Below are 15728 nucleotides of genomic sequence, written 5' to 3'. Positions count from 1 at the left end.
TTTGTATATTTAATGCTAAGCATTTTTATTGCAAACAACATAATTAAACACTGTTAAATTCAGGAAGTGTAACTGCAACAGGAATAACTTTAAGATTATTTCAGAAATGATTAATGTAATGAGTTTCCTAAAAGTAGTTCTCATTATGAAAACATATAGTCAGAAAAATGTTGTGTAAAATTTACAGTCATAAATTACTTTCTCTTTCCTGGTAAGAACAGAGTCTTGCAAACAGATCAGTAGAAAAAATGAGAGTACATAAATATTATTAAGTGTGTTCTGGTGACTGCCATCTTTTTCTGCACAGGCAATCTTCTTCAAGTGTCAGATACTGTTGCAATTTCCCTTTTTGAGCTGCCATGAATATATTGATCCATATTTATATATTGCCAGCTGTGTTAATGATCTTTGCAAGTAAGTGAAATGATTAATATTTGCAATAAAATTTTCTTTATCCAAAAAGAAGAGTAAAAAACCACTCTATAACTTAACCATCTCAGCAGTTCACAAAATGGAATAGGAAATCTAAAACATTAGCTGTACTGACAGCTATTAAAACCTTGCTGGTGAAGAGGTACAGTCTGAGTGTTTAGTATAAGCAATGTGAACAGAATACAGCAGTTCTTATGTCATTTTTGGGCCACTGATCCCTTTTGGGAATCTAGAGATGTCTATAGGCTCTTTTTCAAAATAATGTTTTAAAATGCAGAAAATAAAACACATAAGATTACAAAGAAAACTACTTATATTGAAATAGAGTAACCAAAATAGTAAAAGAAGTGAATTTCTGATCTATGTGCTTTTTTAGATGCATTTCAGGTCGAATAACTACTGTAGTTTGACATAATGAAGAGTAAAAACAGTCTTTTGAGACATCTGCAACAATTGTGATGAGAAATGAAAATATGAAAAAAATGAGATACGAGTTATATTGATGACAAAGTCACAGATTTTGCTGAGAGTATTGTGATGTGTTGCATATGTGTATAATTGAAAGAAATACTAAATATCAGTTGGTGATCCAAGAAAATAAACATGTAATATTTTCCCTGTCCAAGGTCATAGACTCCTGTACTCACTTCTGTGTTAAGAACACCTAGACTAATGTGGTTGTCTAGGGAAAAAATTCAGTGAAATTCGTCATAATATGTTCATCATTATAGAGTTTATCATAAATTACCCATTGTTGAAGTCCTTTTTATTTTTTCTTAAAAATTTACCAAGTGTTTGTGATTATCTGCCTTGAATATTCAAGAATATCTCAAGAAATTTTAATATGTTTGCATTTTTTAAATCTCCCGAAGAAGTGTAAATGGTACATGGGAACTTTGTTGTAAAAAACAGACTAATTTTCGATTGAATAAAACCAGTGAAATAACATCTTGGGTAGCTTGTTAAGACGTTTATCAAAGGTGAAAACAAAAAGGAAAGGCTGAGGTAATATGAAATTATTTATAATCACTCTGCTTTAGTTAAATTAAGATTATTCTAAAAACAATGAACGTAATGATATTTTCCAGATATTAAAAGAAGCCTATTTGGTATGCATGTTAGTTTTGAGTAGAGGTGCAGTTATACCTTTATTTGTATATAGAGTCTCTAAATTTCAGAGATTTCTGAACTAATGCAGTAACTTTGGAAGAGTAACCCCCTCTGCTTAAAATACTGAGTACTGACCTCACTCTGTATTTTACAGCATTCTGCCCTCTATTTGGTTTTATTTTTCATTTCGGCACTGTATTGTTATATCTCTGTTCTATCACTTAGCCGCTTTTTTAGGTATCTCTATAGGTGGTCCATTGTTCTTATTTAGCCATACATATGGAATTTAAAATTTTTATTTATTTATTTATTTTTGTTTTTGTTTTGGGGGGAGGCAATTAGGTTTTATTTATTTACTTATTTATTTTAATGGAGGCACTGGGGATTGAACCCAGGACCTTGTGCATGCTAAGCATGTGCTCTACCACTGAGCTATAGCCTCCCCCCCCGCTGGAATTAAAAATTGTTTTTATTCCTTGGTGACTCATTCTTGGACCATTCTCCAATAGCCTTGTCACTTGTCTTATCATTATCATCTTTAGCACCCACTTCTCAAATTGGCTGAGGTGAAGGATCATTTGGCAGATCCAGGAAAGTCATTATTCTCTATTTATTAGTTGAGATATTGTTTGGCTGCTTCAGTTGCCAAAGTGTCTGTGGCTTCAATTAAATCGGACGCTTTGTAATTCTGTCGTTTAAAGTCCAAGCTGGCAAGCGGTCCTAGGTTTGTACCATATATCTGCTTCATGAGTTTTCCTTTGACTCAGTGATACAATTTCTATGTCATCCCCAAGGGCCTAGGGTATTATTCTCAATTTCATGGCCAAAACTGGCTCACCCCTGCCATGTCCGTGTTTTAGCCCTTAGGGAGGGACAAAAGGAAATAGAAAGCTGTCAGCTATTTTAAGGAAGTGACCTAGAAGATTCATGCACACTCTCGCTTTTAACTCTTTGGTCAGAACATGGCCACACCTAGAAGCAAGGACAGCTGGGAAATGTTGTCTTTGGCTGGGCAGCCATATACCCAGCAAAAACTTACGGGTTCTAATACTAAAAAAAAACAAAAAACAAAAAAATGAAGAGGGAGCTGGTTACAAAAAAGAGCCTGCTAGACCCACTTGATTTGAAATTTCATCATTAAGAAATTAACATTTTTGTCTTTGGAAAATTTGATGTATTTTAGACTTTGAACTTGGAAACCAAATTGCTTTCTTTAGGGCAAATGAAAACAGCAGTATAGTGAAATATCTCTTACTGGTTGAAATCAAGATATATGTTTGAGGTGGAGAGTCTGGGTTTGAGGGCAGAGGAGGCAAGTGATACCAAAAGAAGGGCATTATAATCGAGTAAGTGGGCATTAAAAAAATGGAAGTGAGAAGCTACCAGTTAGCCTTCCACTCCCCTCAATATTTCACCCAGTACTACACCTACCTACATTGATTTTCCCCTAAAGGATATTCTCTGTATTTCTTATACTAAAAGACTGCATCACAATGACAGTAGCCATTCTGGCAGGTGTGAGGTGATGTCTCACTGTGGTTTTGATTTGCATTTCCCTGATGATTAGTAATGTTGAGCATCTTTTCATCTGTCTGTTGGCCATGGAAACAGAAATGACTTAGATATGGTCCCTGTCCTAGGAACTCAGATTCTAATGGGGCAGAGAAACAGGTCTTCTGCAATTACACATAATCTAAGTGCAAAGCGCAGTGAACATGAAGGATAGAACTACTAACTTTATCAGGAATGCCTATAGGAGATGACATCTGAGTTGGTATTTGAAGGGTGATATAATACCAGTCCTTGAACATGGGACTTCCTGCTTCTGCTGCTGAGAATGCTAAACCTAGCAGCAAGGAAATGCCTTTAATTTTGCCACACCCAAGCCAACTGATTTATGAAAAAATATTATTTAATGCTGATTTCCTTTATTAAAATTAGCATCCAAAATGGAAAAACTAACTTATTTTCCCCTCAGTAAATTGCAATAATAATTTCTTTCTTGCCCGATTGTTGTGAATTTTCATGCAATGCTGTATGTAATGTGCCTAGTACAAAATGGTAGCTACTTGGATAATAGTTGCTTTGGATTGGAAAACCAATATGCAGTTACTTCGTTAATTTTCAAAGCCTTCATTAATTGTAGAAAACAATGCACATATTTAAAATAAATCATACATTTAATGTCTTTCTGGGAACTCAATAGTTTTAGCTTCCCTTGTTTTTCAGACTTTTCTTGTTTGGAGGTTTAGAATATTTCCTAAGCTTCTGAAGTTTATATGCTCAGTCCTTTTTTTTTTTTTTTTCCTTCTAAAGCTCAGTTAATTGAATTAGATAAGCTGCATGACTCCAATTACAGCAGCACAGGATAAGTGTAATTTGAGACGGGTGGCTTATATAATCGAGATCCTGAAAATGCTAAGGTTCACCAAATGCAACATTCTTAAGGTCATTATCTTGTAAGATATTTAACTAATTTTGAGTTTCAGTTGGGTTGAAAAACAAGCCCACTAGTTTATAAACTCTTTTTATTTTATAGGTATCTTGTTAATCTGCTTTGGGAATTGGCAGACCTCATATTTGGGGAAGTTTCTGGGGTGATTATAAGAAAATACTTACAGATTATTCACGCATGGCAGTATTATAAAAGTAACTAGCTTTAGTAATTTAAACTTGAACAAATTAAAAATCTTCTTTTAAATCTTAGATTAAATGCTATTTAATCTTTCAAAAGTGCTGCAGATTATTAGTATTGGTTTTATTCCAGCATGTAGACTATCAGGAGCATGATATCTTAGAAATAATGTTCATACTTGATGTTTTTGTTTGATAGAATTTTATCTTCTCTAATAGGATTTATTAAATTCTAGAAAGTCTGGGATGTTTTGAATGAGGACAAAAAAAATACAGGGATTTTAGGAAAAATGTCATAATTCAAACAGAAATATATTTTCATTATAGGTACTCCCTTGAATCAAAAAAATTGGCCCAATTATCAAAAGACATAGATGAAAACAATTTACCTGGACATTTTTAGCTGGGATCCCTTGTGTATGTGTCTTCTACATTATTGTACATAATATTATGTTATAATGTATTATCTTATGTACAAGCTGACCTCAGCTAATATTCACCACACACTCGGCGTTTCTTGAGATCAGGAGCTCAAAATGATGGTCTCTGTCGGTATTTCCTGTGTGATTCTGGATCTGTCTTTTCACTTCCCAGAACTCACGACGATGAGACCTACTGTCGGGCAGCCACTGAGTACGCTAGAGCCTGTTCCCACGCTGGCTACCCTATTCAGGATTGGAGAGATGACTTTCCAGCATGCAGTACGTTTTCTTGTTTTCCAAGCCCTGTGTACTTCCATTAATTTTAGTCTCATTCTAAACTTACCCTAGTACTCACAACTAACGAATTGCAAAGATTCGTTATTGATGCAGTAACATTGGTAAACTTGCGTACTTTCAAAAACATTGTAATCATTTCGAAAGAGAGGTGAATAAAGTTGACTTACAGCTCCCCTGTTTGCCCATTTTAGTTGATAAATGTGATGACAGCTTTGTCCATCGGGATTGTATCAGTTGTTGCCCACCAACCTGCACGTTTGAGAAACAGTGTCTTGGGAGCAATCTCCACTGTCTTGATGGATGTTACTGCCCAGATGGTAAGTGCTTCATGAGAGAAACCATGTCTGCACTCATGGAAATAGTACCCAGTGATCTGAGACTCATGTCTCAATGTCCTCCCTCAGGACGTTAGAGCTGCTGCGATTTTCTACTCTTGTCGGATTTGATCCTTGAAGTGACTGGAAGCAATGGCTTCTTTTCTTTAATAAAAGGCTTATTATTTTGTAAATTTCCCAGGAAATCTGAAATCTAGAGTCCTGAAGTTATCCATGGCAGATCTGATGTTCTCTTGAATATCTAAAGATTTTTAATAATTTATATATTTTCATTTTTTAAAGATGAAATCAAGTTCAGGAAAAAAAAACCTTCACATTTTGGCGGTATAAGATTTTAGTTCTGATGTCAAGCTTTAATATTTGAAATTATAAATAATATAGCAAATGATAGAGATGGGGTTTAAATCTGCTACACTGGTAGGCATTTATAAGAACACTGAGGATTTACCCAAACCCTTCTATTTTTATAGATTAAAAAAAAAAACCACAGAGATGTTAAGTGGTTTTCCCACTGTTATATACTTAACATGAGTGAGGACTGCTTGGAACCAGATCTGTTGACCTTGGTCCATTGCTCTGTCAGCGCTACTCAGTGCACTTTGGACCAGTGTCAGGCCTGAACTGTTTGCTACTTGCCGATGATGAGATAAGGAGTTTGCATCAGACTATAAATCCATGCGTCGATATATATATTTCCTTCATCTAGAAAGTCTTATTCTGAAAAAAGATCAGGTGAATCAGTGTGCTTAGTAACACTGCTCAGACACCTTTACTCTTAGAGGGAAGTAACAAACGCAGTTCTGCTGTGCTAGCCCTTAGAGTAGCACTGCCTGGCTCTTTATTATCTGTGTGATCATAGTGTAAAGCTCTCACTTTGAAATAAACAAAGATTAAACCAAGAATATACCTTCTCCCTCCTCTCCTCCCCTCTTCCCTCAAAAGCAGGGAGACGTTAGTTGCTCTGGTTCCGTACTGCGAACCTTGAGTTTTTAATGGCAAGCCGTGGGATAAGAAAGTTGAAAACCACTGAACTAGACGCTTAGAAGGTAGCTGTTGATTGAGACAGAGCGGTCAGTCCTGACTATTCCTTGAAAGTAAAGAAATGTGTATTTCCAGCACCTAGTGTAAGCAAGTGTTCAATAAAAATTGGTTAAATTACTACATTCAAAGGATGCAATCTTTATTATTTATTTTGAGAATTTGATATATATTTTTCTTAAATAGGCCTCATAATGGAAAATGGGACTTGTATCTCCTTGGAAAATTGCCCATGTAATTTTCATGGATTAGCTTATTCAGTTGGTTCAAAAATTGAACAAGAGTGTACGGAATGGTATGTGATCAATGGACAGCCAATTATTTCTGGGTACCTGGCTAGTGGACAACTTTACCATGACGTATGTTCAAAGAAATATACTTGTTTCTGATTTTTCTTCCAAAAATTCCAAAATACAGTTTTCATGTTATTTGAAGTCTGTACAGGGACAGGGTGGTGGGGGTACTATCTACATTTTCTTTTATGATGTCATTCTTCTCACTTCCCTGAGTAACTCCATAAAATCTTACATCCATGTGATGAATCTGTTGAATTCTCTTGTGATTCATAATCACTAATTTGTGCACTGTTTCATTTTTAGAACTTGATGGTTCTCTTGGCCTTCTCTATTGAGTACTTTAAAAAGTAACTCTCCGTATCACCAATTTTTGGCCATGATTAGATACTTTCAGAATTTCTTCTTGAATTAGCTAAGACAATTATAGCCAAAGAGTGAATCCCTCCAGGGCAGTCTAAAAAGAAACAGAGTATAAATGTATTTAGGCTCTTTTCTCTTTGGTCTGTAACTGAAATGCAGTTGGATAACTAAGCCTGTCTTTTGGCACTGATTGGAGTTCCTGCCTTTCAGAGACTGCTCTGTCCTCCAAATTCGTATCTGTTTGGTGGAAGAGACAGAATTCATCTTACATAAGAGAACGTCTTTTCTTTCTTTTTAATGTCTGAAGATTCTCAAAGCCAACCTCTAAAATTTTTAGTAGATGAGTTAAATCATTAATCTTAACTCTGTGTGTATACTTCTCTAATGCTATAGGTAAATACTTTATTGTGTGTGAACTTTTTTGGCTTAAGCGATGAGAGAAGGACAGAAATAGAAGTTCTCTGTTTGCTTAGTATTTTTGTTCTTGACTAATCTGTATTCCCTTCATATCAAGTTTATAGATTTTTAAATATGGCATGCAATAGATAATAATTTATCAGCTAATTGAAATTTTGAGGAGATATTTTTCAGGTCAGATTATTCCAAACCCAAAGACTATGATACATTTTGGTATGTTAACCAATACATTATTGCAAACACTAATCAGTTTCTCTATACAAATAGATTAATATTTTTATCATTTCATTTAGTGTATGTGTTGGTGGAGTTTGGAACTGCACTGAGCATGACTGTCCAGGTAATCTTTTTAAATGTTTTTAAAGAAAATATCTTTTTTTTGAAATTGAAGAGGAAGAGAACACTGATTTTTATAAGGCCATCTCTCATAAAATGAGATGCAATGATCTATAAATCCAAATTGTCAGAGGATAAGTTTAAAATTGAATAAATGACAGGTATGAGCAGACACCTTTGATAAAAATGTATTAAAATAGTACAAGTAATACAAAATCTAAAAAATATGTGAACACCTATCATTTAATAAATTTTAATTTAAATTGAATAACATAATTTAGTAAATCTGTCAAACTAATTAATTTTAAACACTTTAGTTATTCTTTCAGATGCATGAATATTTACCCTAAGTTGACCATATATTTTTAAGAAAAAATATAATTTCTTCCTCCTTCTCCTCCCTTCCTCTCCTCCTCCTCCTTCTTCTTTTTTGTAGTTCAGTGCTCCGTTGTGGGTGATTCTCATTTTACTACTTTTGATGGTCGACATTATTCTTTCATTGGAATGTGCCAATACATCCTTGTAAAAGGAACTGGGAAAGATAAATTCACAATTACTTTACAGAAAGCTCACTGTGAGCAGGTAAGAACATCTCAAAATGAGCAGAGGGATGTTCTTTTTTCTTTTTTTTCTTTTTTTTTTTTTTTGACTCAAACTACTTATTTAGGGTAAGAATGGTAACATGAATAGGTATAGTTTTCTTCAAAAATAAGACACCAGTGACTGTTAAGGTGTATCATTCTATATACTACAAAGAAAGAAACGATGTTGATGGTTACTCTATGTTGTACTATTAATTATGTCATGTATCCTGATTTCAGATATTAAAATATGAAAACAAATATGTCTTAGACTAAATACTACATATTTATTGCATTTTAGTCCTTAAAAATGGTATTTTTATGCATAGTTTTAAGGAATATTTCATGCATGGTTGTACAATAGGCAATAAGTTTTTTGTTACTTCAAAACTGCTATGTTAAAGATGATTTTTGACAGAATTTAACAAGTTTCACACCATTCTAAATAGATATGATGAATTTTTTAGCACACTGGAATATTTCTATTAGATCTTTTCTTGAATAAACACATCAATAATTTGTAAACAAAGAAACCCAGATCTTTTACTCATCTCTCTAAATTAGGTAGTCAAAATTTTGCCAAAATCTTTTATTCTAGTTTAATTCCAACATAAAATGGTTGTTTCTAACAAAATTCTGAACTACTTTATTACTTTCCTTTAGTTTGATTTTTTTCCTTTGCTGTATGTCAGAGTTTGAGTCAACTTTCTGCATAGGATCATAATTCTCTTTGTTCTTTTCTATATTGAATTTTTCATATCTATTGATTTTTTATGTCTATATAAAATATATTTTTTATATCTACTGTATCTTCTTTTCTATTTTGAATTTCTTATATGTACCACAAATAAATTTGGAAAAGCACTTTAATTATATGTTATGGAAAATAATAATTATTGACACTTTATTGAAAACATTTCTATTTAATAATCTGTGTTTAGTATACATATGTTTGTGGTGTGTTTAATGTACTATATAAAGATATATTTTATTAGTAAACAGGGCTACATAAGATTCACAATAAGATGCAAATCTTCTATATACCAAGAATTCTTATGTATATGTACTCTCTCCTTTTTCTCCCTCATCTTCTCCCATTTCCTTCTTTTTTTGTCCTTGTGCCTTCCTATGTCTCTCTCTCTCTCTCTCATTCCTTTAATTGATAATTTGATTTTTTATGCAGAACCTTGGCTTGGTCTGCCTTCAGTCTATAACTCTAATTTTGGAAGATGATTTTAACAAACAAGTGACCCTTAGTAGGGGAGGACAGCTCCTCACCAGTCCTAATCAAGGCTTCAATCTGAATGGTAAGAAGCAATGCTGCTGGTGTTCTTTTCTTACATTAACAACAACAACAACACAACCTAAATGGAGACTTCTCCCATTGGCTGACTTAGCTGACAGTTATCGAGTGCCTGTGTGCTGCCAGGTCCTCAGCCAGACTTAGTGAAGACCACCATGTTTACGGGAACTAGTGTTTGTCTCAAGTGGCCTAGAGTTTGGAAGAGGAGAGATAGAAGTAAACAGCCACTTAAAAATATGATAAACTCAAAGATATGCATGGGGACTTTGGGGGTCTAAATGACTGGGTGCAGCTCACCCAGCACTGGGAGGGGTATGCAGGTATGGTCAGGAAAGTTTTCTGAAGGAAGGGATATCTCATTGAGCATTAACAACTGAGGGATTGCTGGGATGAAGGAGATGGGGAAAGTTTGCCAGGCATATAAGGAGGAGAATTCTAAGTGTAGGGGGAACTGTAACTAGCTTCCATTGCTACAGCATGAAGAAGGTAAGTGCAGAATGTCTAGAGATGAGAACAGGGAATTCAATGAGGATGAGAATGGGAGAGGCCTTATTTTTTTTTTAAATTGAATTATAATTATCTTACAATATTAGTTTCAGATGTACAACATAGTGATTCAATATTTTTATAGATTATACTCCACTTAAGTTATTACAAAACAATGACTATATTTCCCTGTGATGTACAATATATCCTTGTTCCTTACCTATTTTATATATAGTAGTTTGTATCTACTGTATATCTAAGTTAATCCCATGGGGAAGACCTTATATGCAGGGCATCATACATTGTGGTTTTCCTCACACTTGGGTTCCAGTATAGTTATTAATAGCAGTCTCTTTCACTCTCAGAAATTGTCTTGATTTGTATTATAAATTACATGGTCACACTCAATGGGATGCCAAGGATGTTGAACTTGATATGAAATTGAATATGCAGTTATTATTATTTGACCATTTTTATGTTCAAAGATAACAGTCTCATGCTTCAACCAAGTAAACAATTTTAATGAGAAGAATGATATGGTCTTTTTTTCCCTTTTTTTTTGTTTTGGTAAGCCACTATAATGACAGTATGGAAATGGCTTTAAGAGATGTTAGACAGGAGACACGGAGAACAGTTAGGATGTTACTAAAGCAGGGCATACAAGGAATTAGGAGTTGATCCAAGGCAGTGATAGTAGAGATGGAAAGAAGAAAACAGATTGAAAATTTATTTAGAAAAAAAGTGGTGTGTGTTTGGTGATGGATTGGATTGGGGTTGGTTGGGGAAAGGCAACAAGGGACAGGAAATGATTAAAGAATGAGTCTCAGATTTCTGAGTTTGGTGACCAGATTGATGGTGGAAATTGTAACAGAGGTGAAGGAGCAACTCTTCTGGTGGCAAAAGTCAAGTTCAGTCTTGAATACAAGTTTCTTGTTTCTAAAGTGTCTCATAAAGGGTGCTTCTCAAGTCATCTGCTTCCCTTTTGCCAGCAATCTCAAGGGAATGGGGAATTTTTTTTTTTAAGTGCCACTTCCTTATTGACTCATGACCAGTTTGGAGAAAAATTCACACACATGTACATATATACAAATACACACCTGAGTTAAGGAAAAGAGATCAGATTTCAAACGTCTAAGGATTGTTCACTTTCACCATGAGACGCTTGCCAACTGAAATTCCATGCGGACCTGACAATCTATCAAAAATATCTACTGAAGACCCAGAAAGGAGGACAGAAGGGAAATGGAAGAAAAGAAAGCAGGCACAAGGTAGCAAAAGTTGGCCCTGGAGCATAGGGGCAGGAACTGGGAGGAAGTCTCTCGTAAGAAGAATCCTGGTGTAGCACGTTAGCGTTTCAGACACTGCCTGTGCATCTCAAAGCTGATCTATGTATGTTGTTTTCCTGCAGGAATTGTTGAAATTCAAACTCTGTCATCCTTATTTATTCTTCTAAAAACCACATTTGGTTTAAAGATTCTGTTTGCAATAGATGGGGAAAGAATTTATATTCAGCTCACTAGTACCTGGAAAAGAAGAACGCTGGGTCTGTGTGGCACTTTTAATGGGAACATAAGGGATGATTTCCTGTAAGTATGATCTTTGTATAACTGACATGTTTAATGACTAGTAATTTAGAGGACATACATTCTTACATTAAATATGTTTACTAATAATAGCTTAGTCATCATTGTTCCAAGAGCTTTACATGGATTGTTGTATTTAAATTTGGTAGTAATCCCCTGATTAGTATCTCTGTTTTAGAGATAAGGAAACTAACAGAGGCTTCAGAGTGACAAATGAAAATAGCTCAAAGTCACTTAGCTCAAATACAGTGGAGCTGCACTTTGAATTTAGGTAGTGTGGCTCACAGCCTGAGGGCTACCCACAGAATGACTACCCTTTGCACGCTCTCTGCCACCTATCAAGCTTAACAGCATTCTATTTTTTAAAAATTTCACTGCCTTAAAAAAATCTGAATGTCATTTGGTATGAATGATAGTAAATTACACTTTAATAATATTGATATCATTTGGTATGATATGAGATCATGAGATATGAGTGATGTCTCTAAAGTAACATTATGGCATCTAAGTTAATTGAATTTTGTGATAGTGTTTCATTAGAAGAAAAAGCAATGAAATACATCTCTATCCCTTGTATTGAAAAAGCACTTCCACCTACATGCGAAAAGACACGGTGTGTAATTTAGCGTAAATGCTTTGAGTACCTGCTGTTGTGCTAAGCACTGTGGGGCCATTAAGGCAGGAAGGCATGTTTCCCATCCTCGAGGAGTTTATATTGCAGATTGGGAGGAGACTCCTATCTTTAAGAAATGATTTGTTTTAGGCAAAATATTAATAAACACTGTAGAAAAAAATATGGAGATAATTTCAAAAAGTTAAGTGTCCTGGCTAGCAGGACAGCAGGCATTTTGAGTAGGTCAGCGTGGGCTGGGTAGGCAGGGAACATTTCATGGAGAAACCATTCTCCAAATGCCATTTAAAAAAATACTTCTGCATATTTTCCTGCTTGAGACTCTTTCCTCTTCGTAATTCTCCTCGTGAACTCCTATTTATTTTCTAAACCAATTCGGTCACTATTTGTTCAGAAAGTGAGTCAGTATCCCACTAAAGTTAATTTTGACTCTGTTTTCAATGAATATTTGTCATTAATCTGTCTGATTTCCATTGAAAACTGCGAGGGCTTTGAAAATAAATACCCTTGTATTCTTAGGAACTAACATAGAAACTTACATGCAGTAAACAGTTGAACTGAGTGTAGGTAAGACTTTTAATTTGGTGTCAAGAAAAGAATTTGGATGGGCATTTAAAAATTTTTAATTTAAAAAGAGACTCCTTTTGTCTCCTGTGTGATTAACTTGTTTTAGGTCTTTTTTAAAATTTATTAGTCAGAATATCAATGTTTATCACATTTGTGAAACAGAGATGGTATTAAGTGGCTTGTCCAAGATGTGTGGGGAAGATGTTGAGCCTTCTTTCTCTTCCTTGTTTGTCAAGGTGGGTTAGCAGTCAATGTTTAACAGGGCAGATCTGTCTGCCTCTTTCTAAGGCACCAGTCTTCTCTGTGTATAAACATTCAGGCCTGATAACAGTGCAGGATAGTATTTCAGAGTCAGAGATAACTTTCCAACATTGTTTAGCTTTCCAGCATGTGCAGTTAAAATTCTTTGCTTCACAAAGGTTAATGTGAATCTGCAAGCACAGTGGAATGGAAAATATTTGTTGTTTGAAAATTTATTTTGTATGCTTTGTTATAGTAAGTTAACTCTGGCAAGCTAAAAGTTTATTTTATAAAATTTGAAAATGGAATAAATAAATGAGGCTACATTTTAGCTCTCTTTTTTGTTTTGTTTTGTTTTTTTTTTTTTTTTTTTTTGGTATTTATTGTTTTAAGTGAACTAAATGAAATAAGAGAGCCAGGCTCTGAGCCAGTTCTTCCTGGGAACCTTGAATACACCTGTCACCTTGATCTATTTTGTTATCCTTTGTTGGGGTGAAGAGGGAAGGAGAGGGAAGAATGAGAAGAGCTAGTGTCAGTCATGCACTTTCCTGGAGCCTCAGTCATCGCAACAAAATGAGGTTTTTGGATTAGATGTTTGTTATAATTCTTGACAGTTCTAGAGTGGTTTCGTTTTGAGGAGTAGGAAAAGGAGGGAAAGGGAAAGGAAGGACACAAGTGATGGACCTCAGGCACTGGCCTGTGAGGCTCCCTCTCAGTCACTGTGGTGAGAAACTCCATACAGCTTCGCAATGGTGACTGAGCTAAATGGTAAGCAACATAGTTACGTTTATGAGGACACTCAGCCGAAACAAAGACTACGCTACTATTTGGCCATGTTGTAGCCAAAGGCTTGCATTAGGCAAGTTTGGCTTGGTAAGAGCTTTCTGCAGGAGACCCAGTCTAACCCGATTCTCTGAGTAGTGCTGACAGTGTTTGTCAGAGCGTCCAATAAAGACTGTCACTCACTGACTGTTGGCTGATGAGTTAATATACCTTGATGGCTAGTGGACAGGGCATTTTAGTGTCTAGCTTTTAAACACCATTGTGGTTTATAAGCCTCAAGTGTAGATATTTCTCTTCTATTTCGGTTTGCTGAAGGAACTGAAGAAGTAAGTAAACTTGGCTGAAGAATGCCTCATATACTGTTTCTCCTCAATTTTCAATTGGTTTGTTTCTCCTCAATTTTCAGTTGGTTGGTTTGCCCAACAGCACAATGGAACCTCAGTACTTCAGGCCTCATAATGAAAATTGAAATATTGAACCAGAAATATAAGCTATTTATTCTTTAGGACGTTTGTCTCTACCCTGAAAAGAATCACGTAGGTTCCTACCTCTGCCTCCCTAAACCACACACACATATGGATAGTTTGATTATGTGACTGATACTTTGTTAAATTGATGCAAATTGCATTTGAATCTTGGCTCTGACACTTTGCAGCTGAGTGAACATTAATGTTTCTCTGAGCCTCTGTTTTGCCTTCTCTCTAAAATGGGGATAATACTGTTTTCTTCACAAGGCTGAAATGATTATTAAATAAAACCATGTATGTCTACAGTGTGACACATTGTAAAGTATTAATAACAGGAAGTGAATATCATGTATATTTAAAATATAATAAAACATTACAAGTCCTAAGATTTCTTTGTAAATTAAAAAAATAATATTCTCTTTTTTCAACTTTTGACGACTATGAACAAGTGAAATGAATGCGAGAGACAAAAAAAAAATATTGTCTTAACTTTCTAGTTCTCCATCAGGCATGATAGAAGTTACCCCACAACTCCATGCAAATGCTTGGAGGGTTTCCTCCACTTGTTTTGCACCTATTCATGTTCCTGTTGTGGACCCCTGCAACATCAACCAACAAAACAGTAAGTCTTCCTGCCTATAAACTTAGGGAAAAGTTCTATGTATTACTGTAACCTTGTAAAATTAGATAGTGATTTTAAATTCTGATTTTCTCCATTATGACAAAATCAATGGCATTCCTTATATATTTTTGTTTAATTCACATGCCTCTTCATGTATTCTAGGTTATTTTTAAAAAGAATTCCAGAAAATGACTATTTTATTTACTACTCTGCATTCATAAATTTACTTCTTTTAAGTGTTCAGAAATCCTCCAACTTTTCCTAAATATGAGCTGGCATTTTGGATATTTCCAATTCTTTAAATGCTAAAAAAAAAAAAAAATCTCTGCAAGTATTCTAATAAGGCTGTTACAGTCTTGGGATGTTTGACTTCGGTTCCATAGTGACAACTTATGCGACTTCTCTTGTTTATTACTATCACATGACAAGTTCCTACTCAGAGGCATATTGAGTCTTCATAAGCAGGAAGTCAGTGATCCAGAGAAGCTTTGTGCCATCAGGTGTGCAACAACGTGAGATGGCCATGGTCCAGAATTCCAATCTGCAATGACAGTGCAACTCACACGCCAAGAATTTTTGGCTTTATATTTTTACTAAAGCCACAGCAGACCATGTGAAAGGCTATTTTACTGCTCAAGAAAAGACATATTGTATTTTTTTTTTTTGTAAAATCACTTTGTAAAAATTATATACATGCTTAAATCGATATTTTTATAATTTAATTTTTTTCTTTAAATATTTGGGCTAGATTACTAGTTTTCATGTAGTTTTAAAAATTCATTGTTAAT

At 34.8% G+C, this 15728-nt stretch overlaps 1 protein-coding gene across 3 annotated transcripts in view; it reads left to right on the top strand.

Annotated features, from left to right (window-relative positions):
- Positions 1–15728, top strand: part of OTOGL (otogelin like) — a 194826-nt gene that overhangs the window by 92168 nt on the left and 86930 nt on the right. For all 3 annotated transcript variants that reach the window (XM_074375352.1, XM_074375353.1, XM_045519426.2), the window contains 9 exons: positions 308–414; positions 4771–4877; positions 5087–5212; positions 6455–6563; positions 7635–7681; positions 8114–8259; positions 9442–9565; positions 11456–11633; positions 14816–14940. In XM_074375352.1, the coding sequence (XP_074231453.1) occupies positions 308–414; positions 4771–4877; positions 5087–5212; positions 6455–6563; positions 7635–7681; positions 8114–8259; positions 9442–9565; positions 11456–11633; positions 14816–14940 (1069 nt within the window). The remainder of the gene's footprint in view (positions 1–307; positions 415–4770; positions 4878–5086; positions 5213–6454; positions 6564–7634; positions 7682–8113; positions 8260–9441; positions 9566–11455; positions 11634–14815; positions 14941–15728) is intronic.

This window comes from Camelus bactrianus, chromosome 12 (genome assembly GCF_048773025.1).
Source record: "Camelus bactrianus isolate YW-2024 breed Bactrian camel chromosome 12, ASM4877302v1, whole genome shotgun sequence".
Classification (NCBI taxonomy): domain Eukaryota; kingdom Metazoa; phylum Chordata; class Mammalia; order Artiodactyla; family Camelidae; genus Camelus; species Camelus bactrianus.
This window is presented reverse-complemented; position numbering and strand designations above follow the sequence as displayed.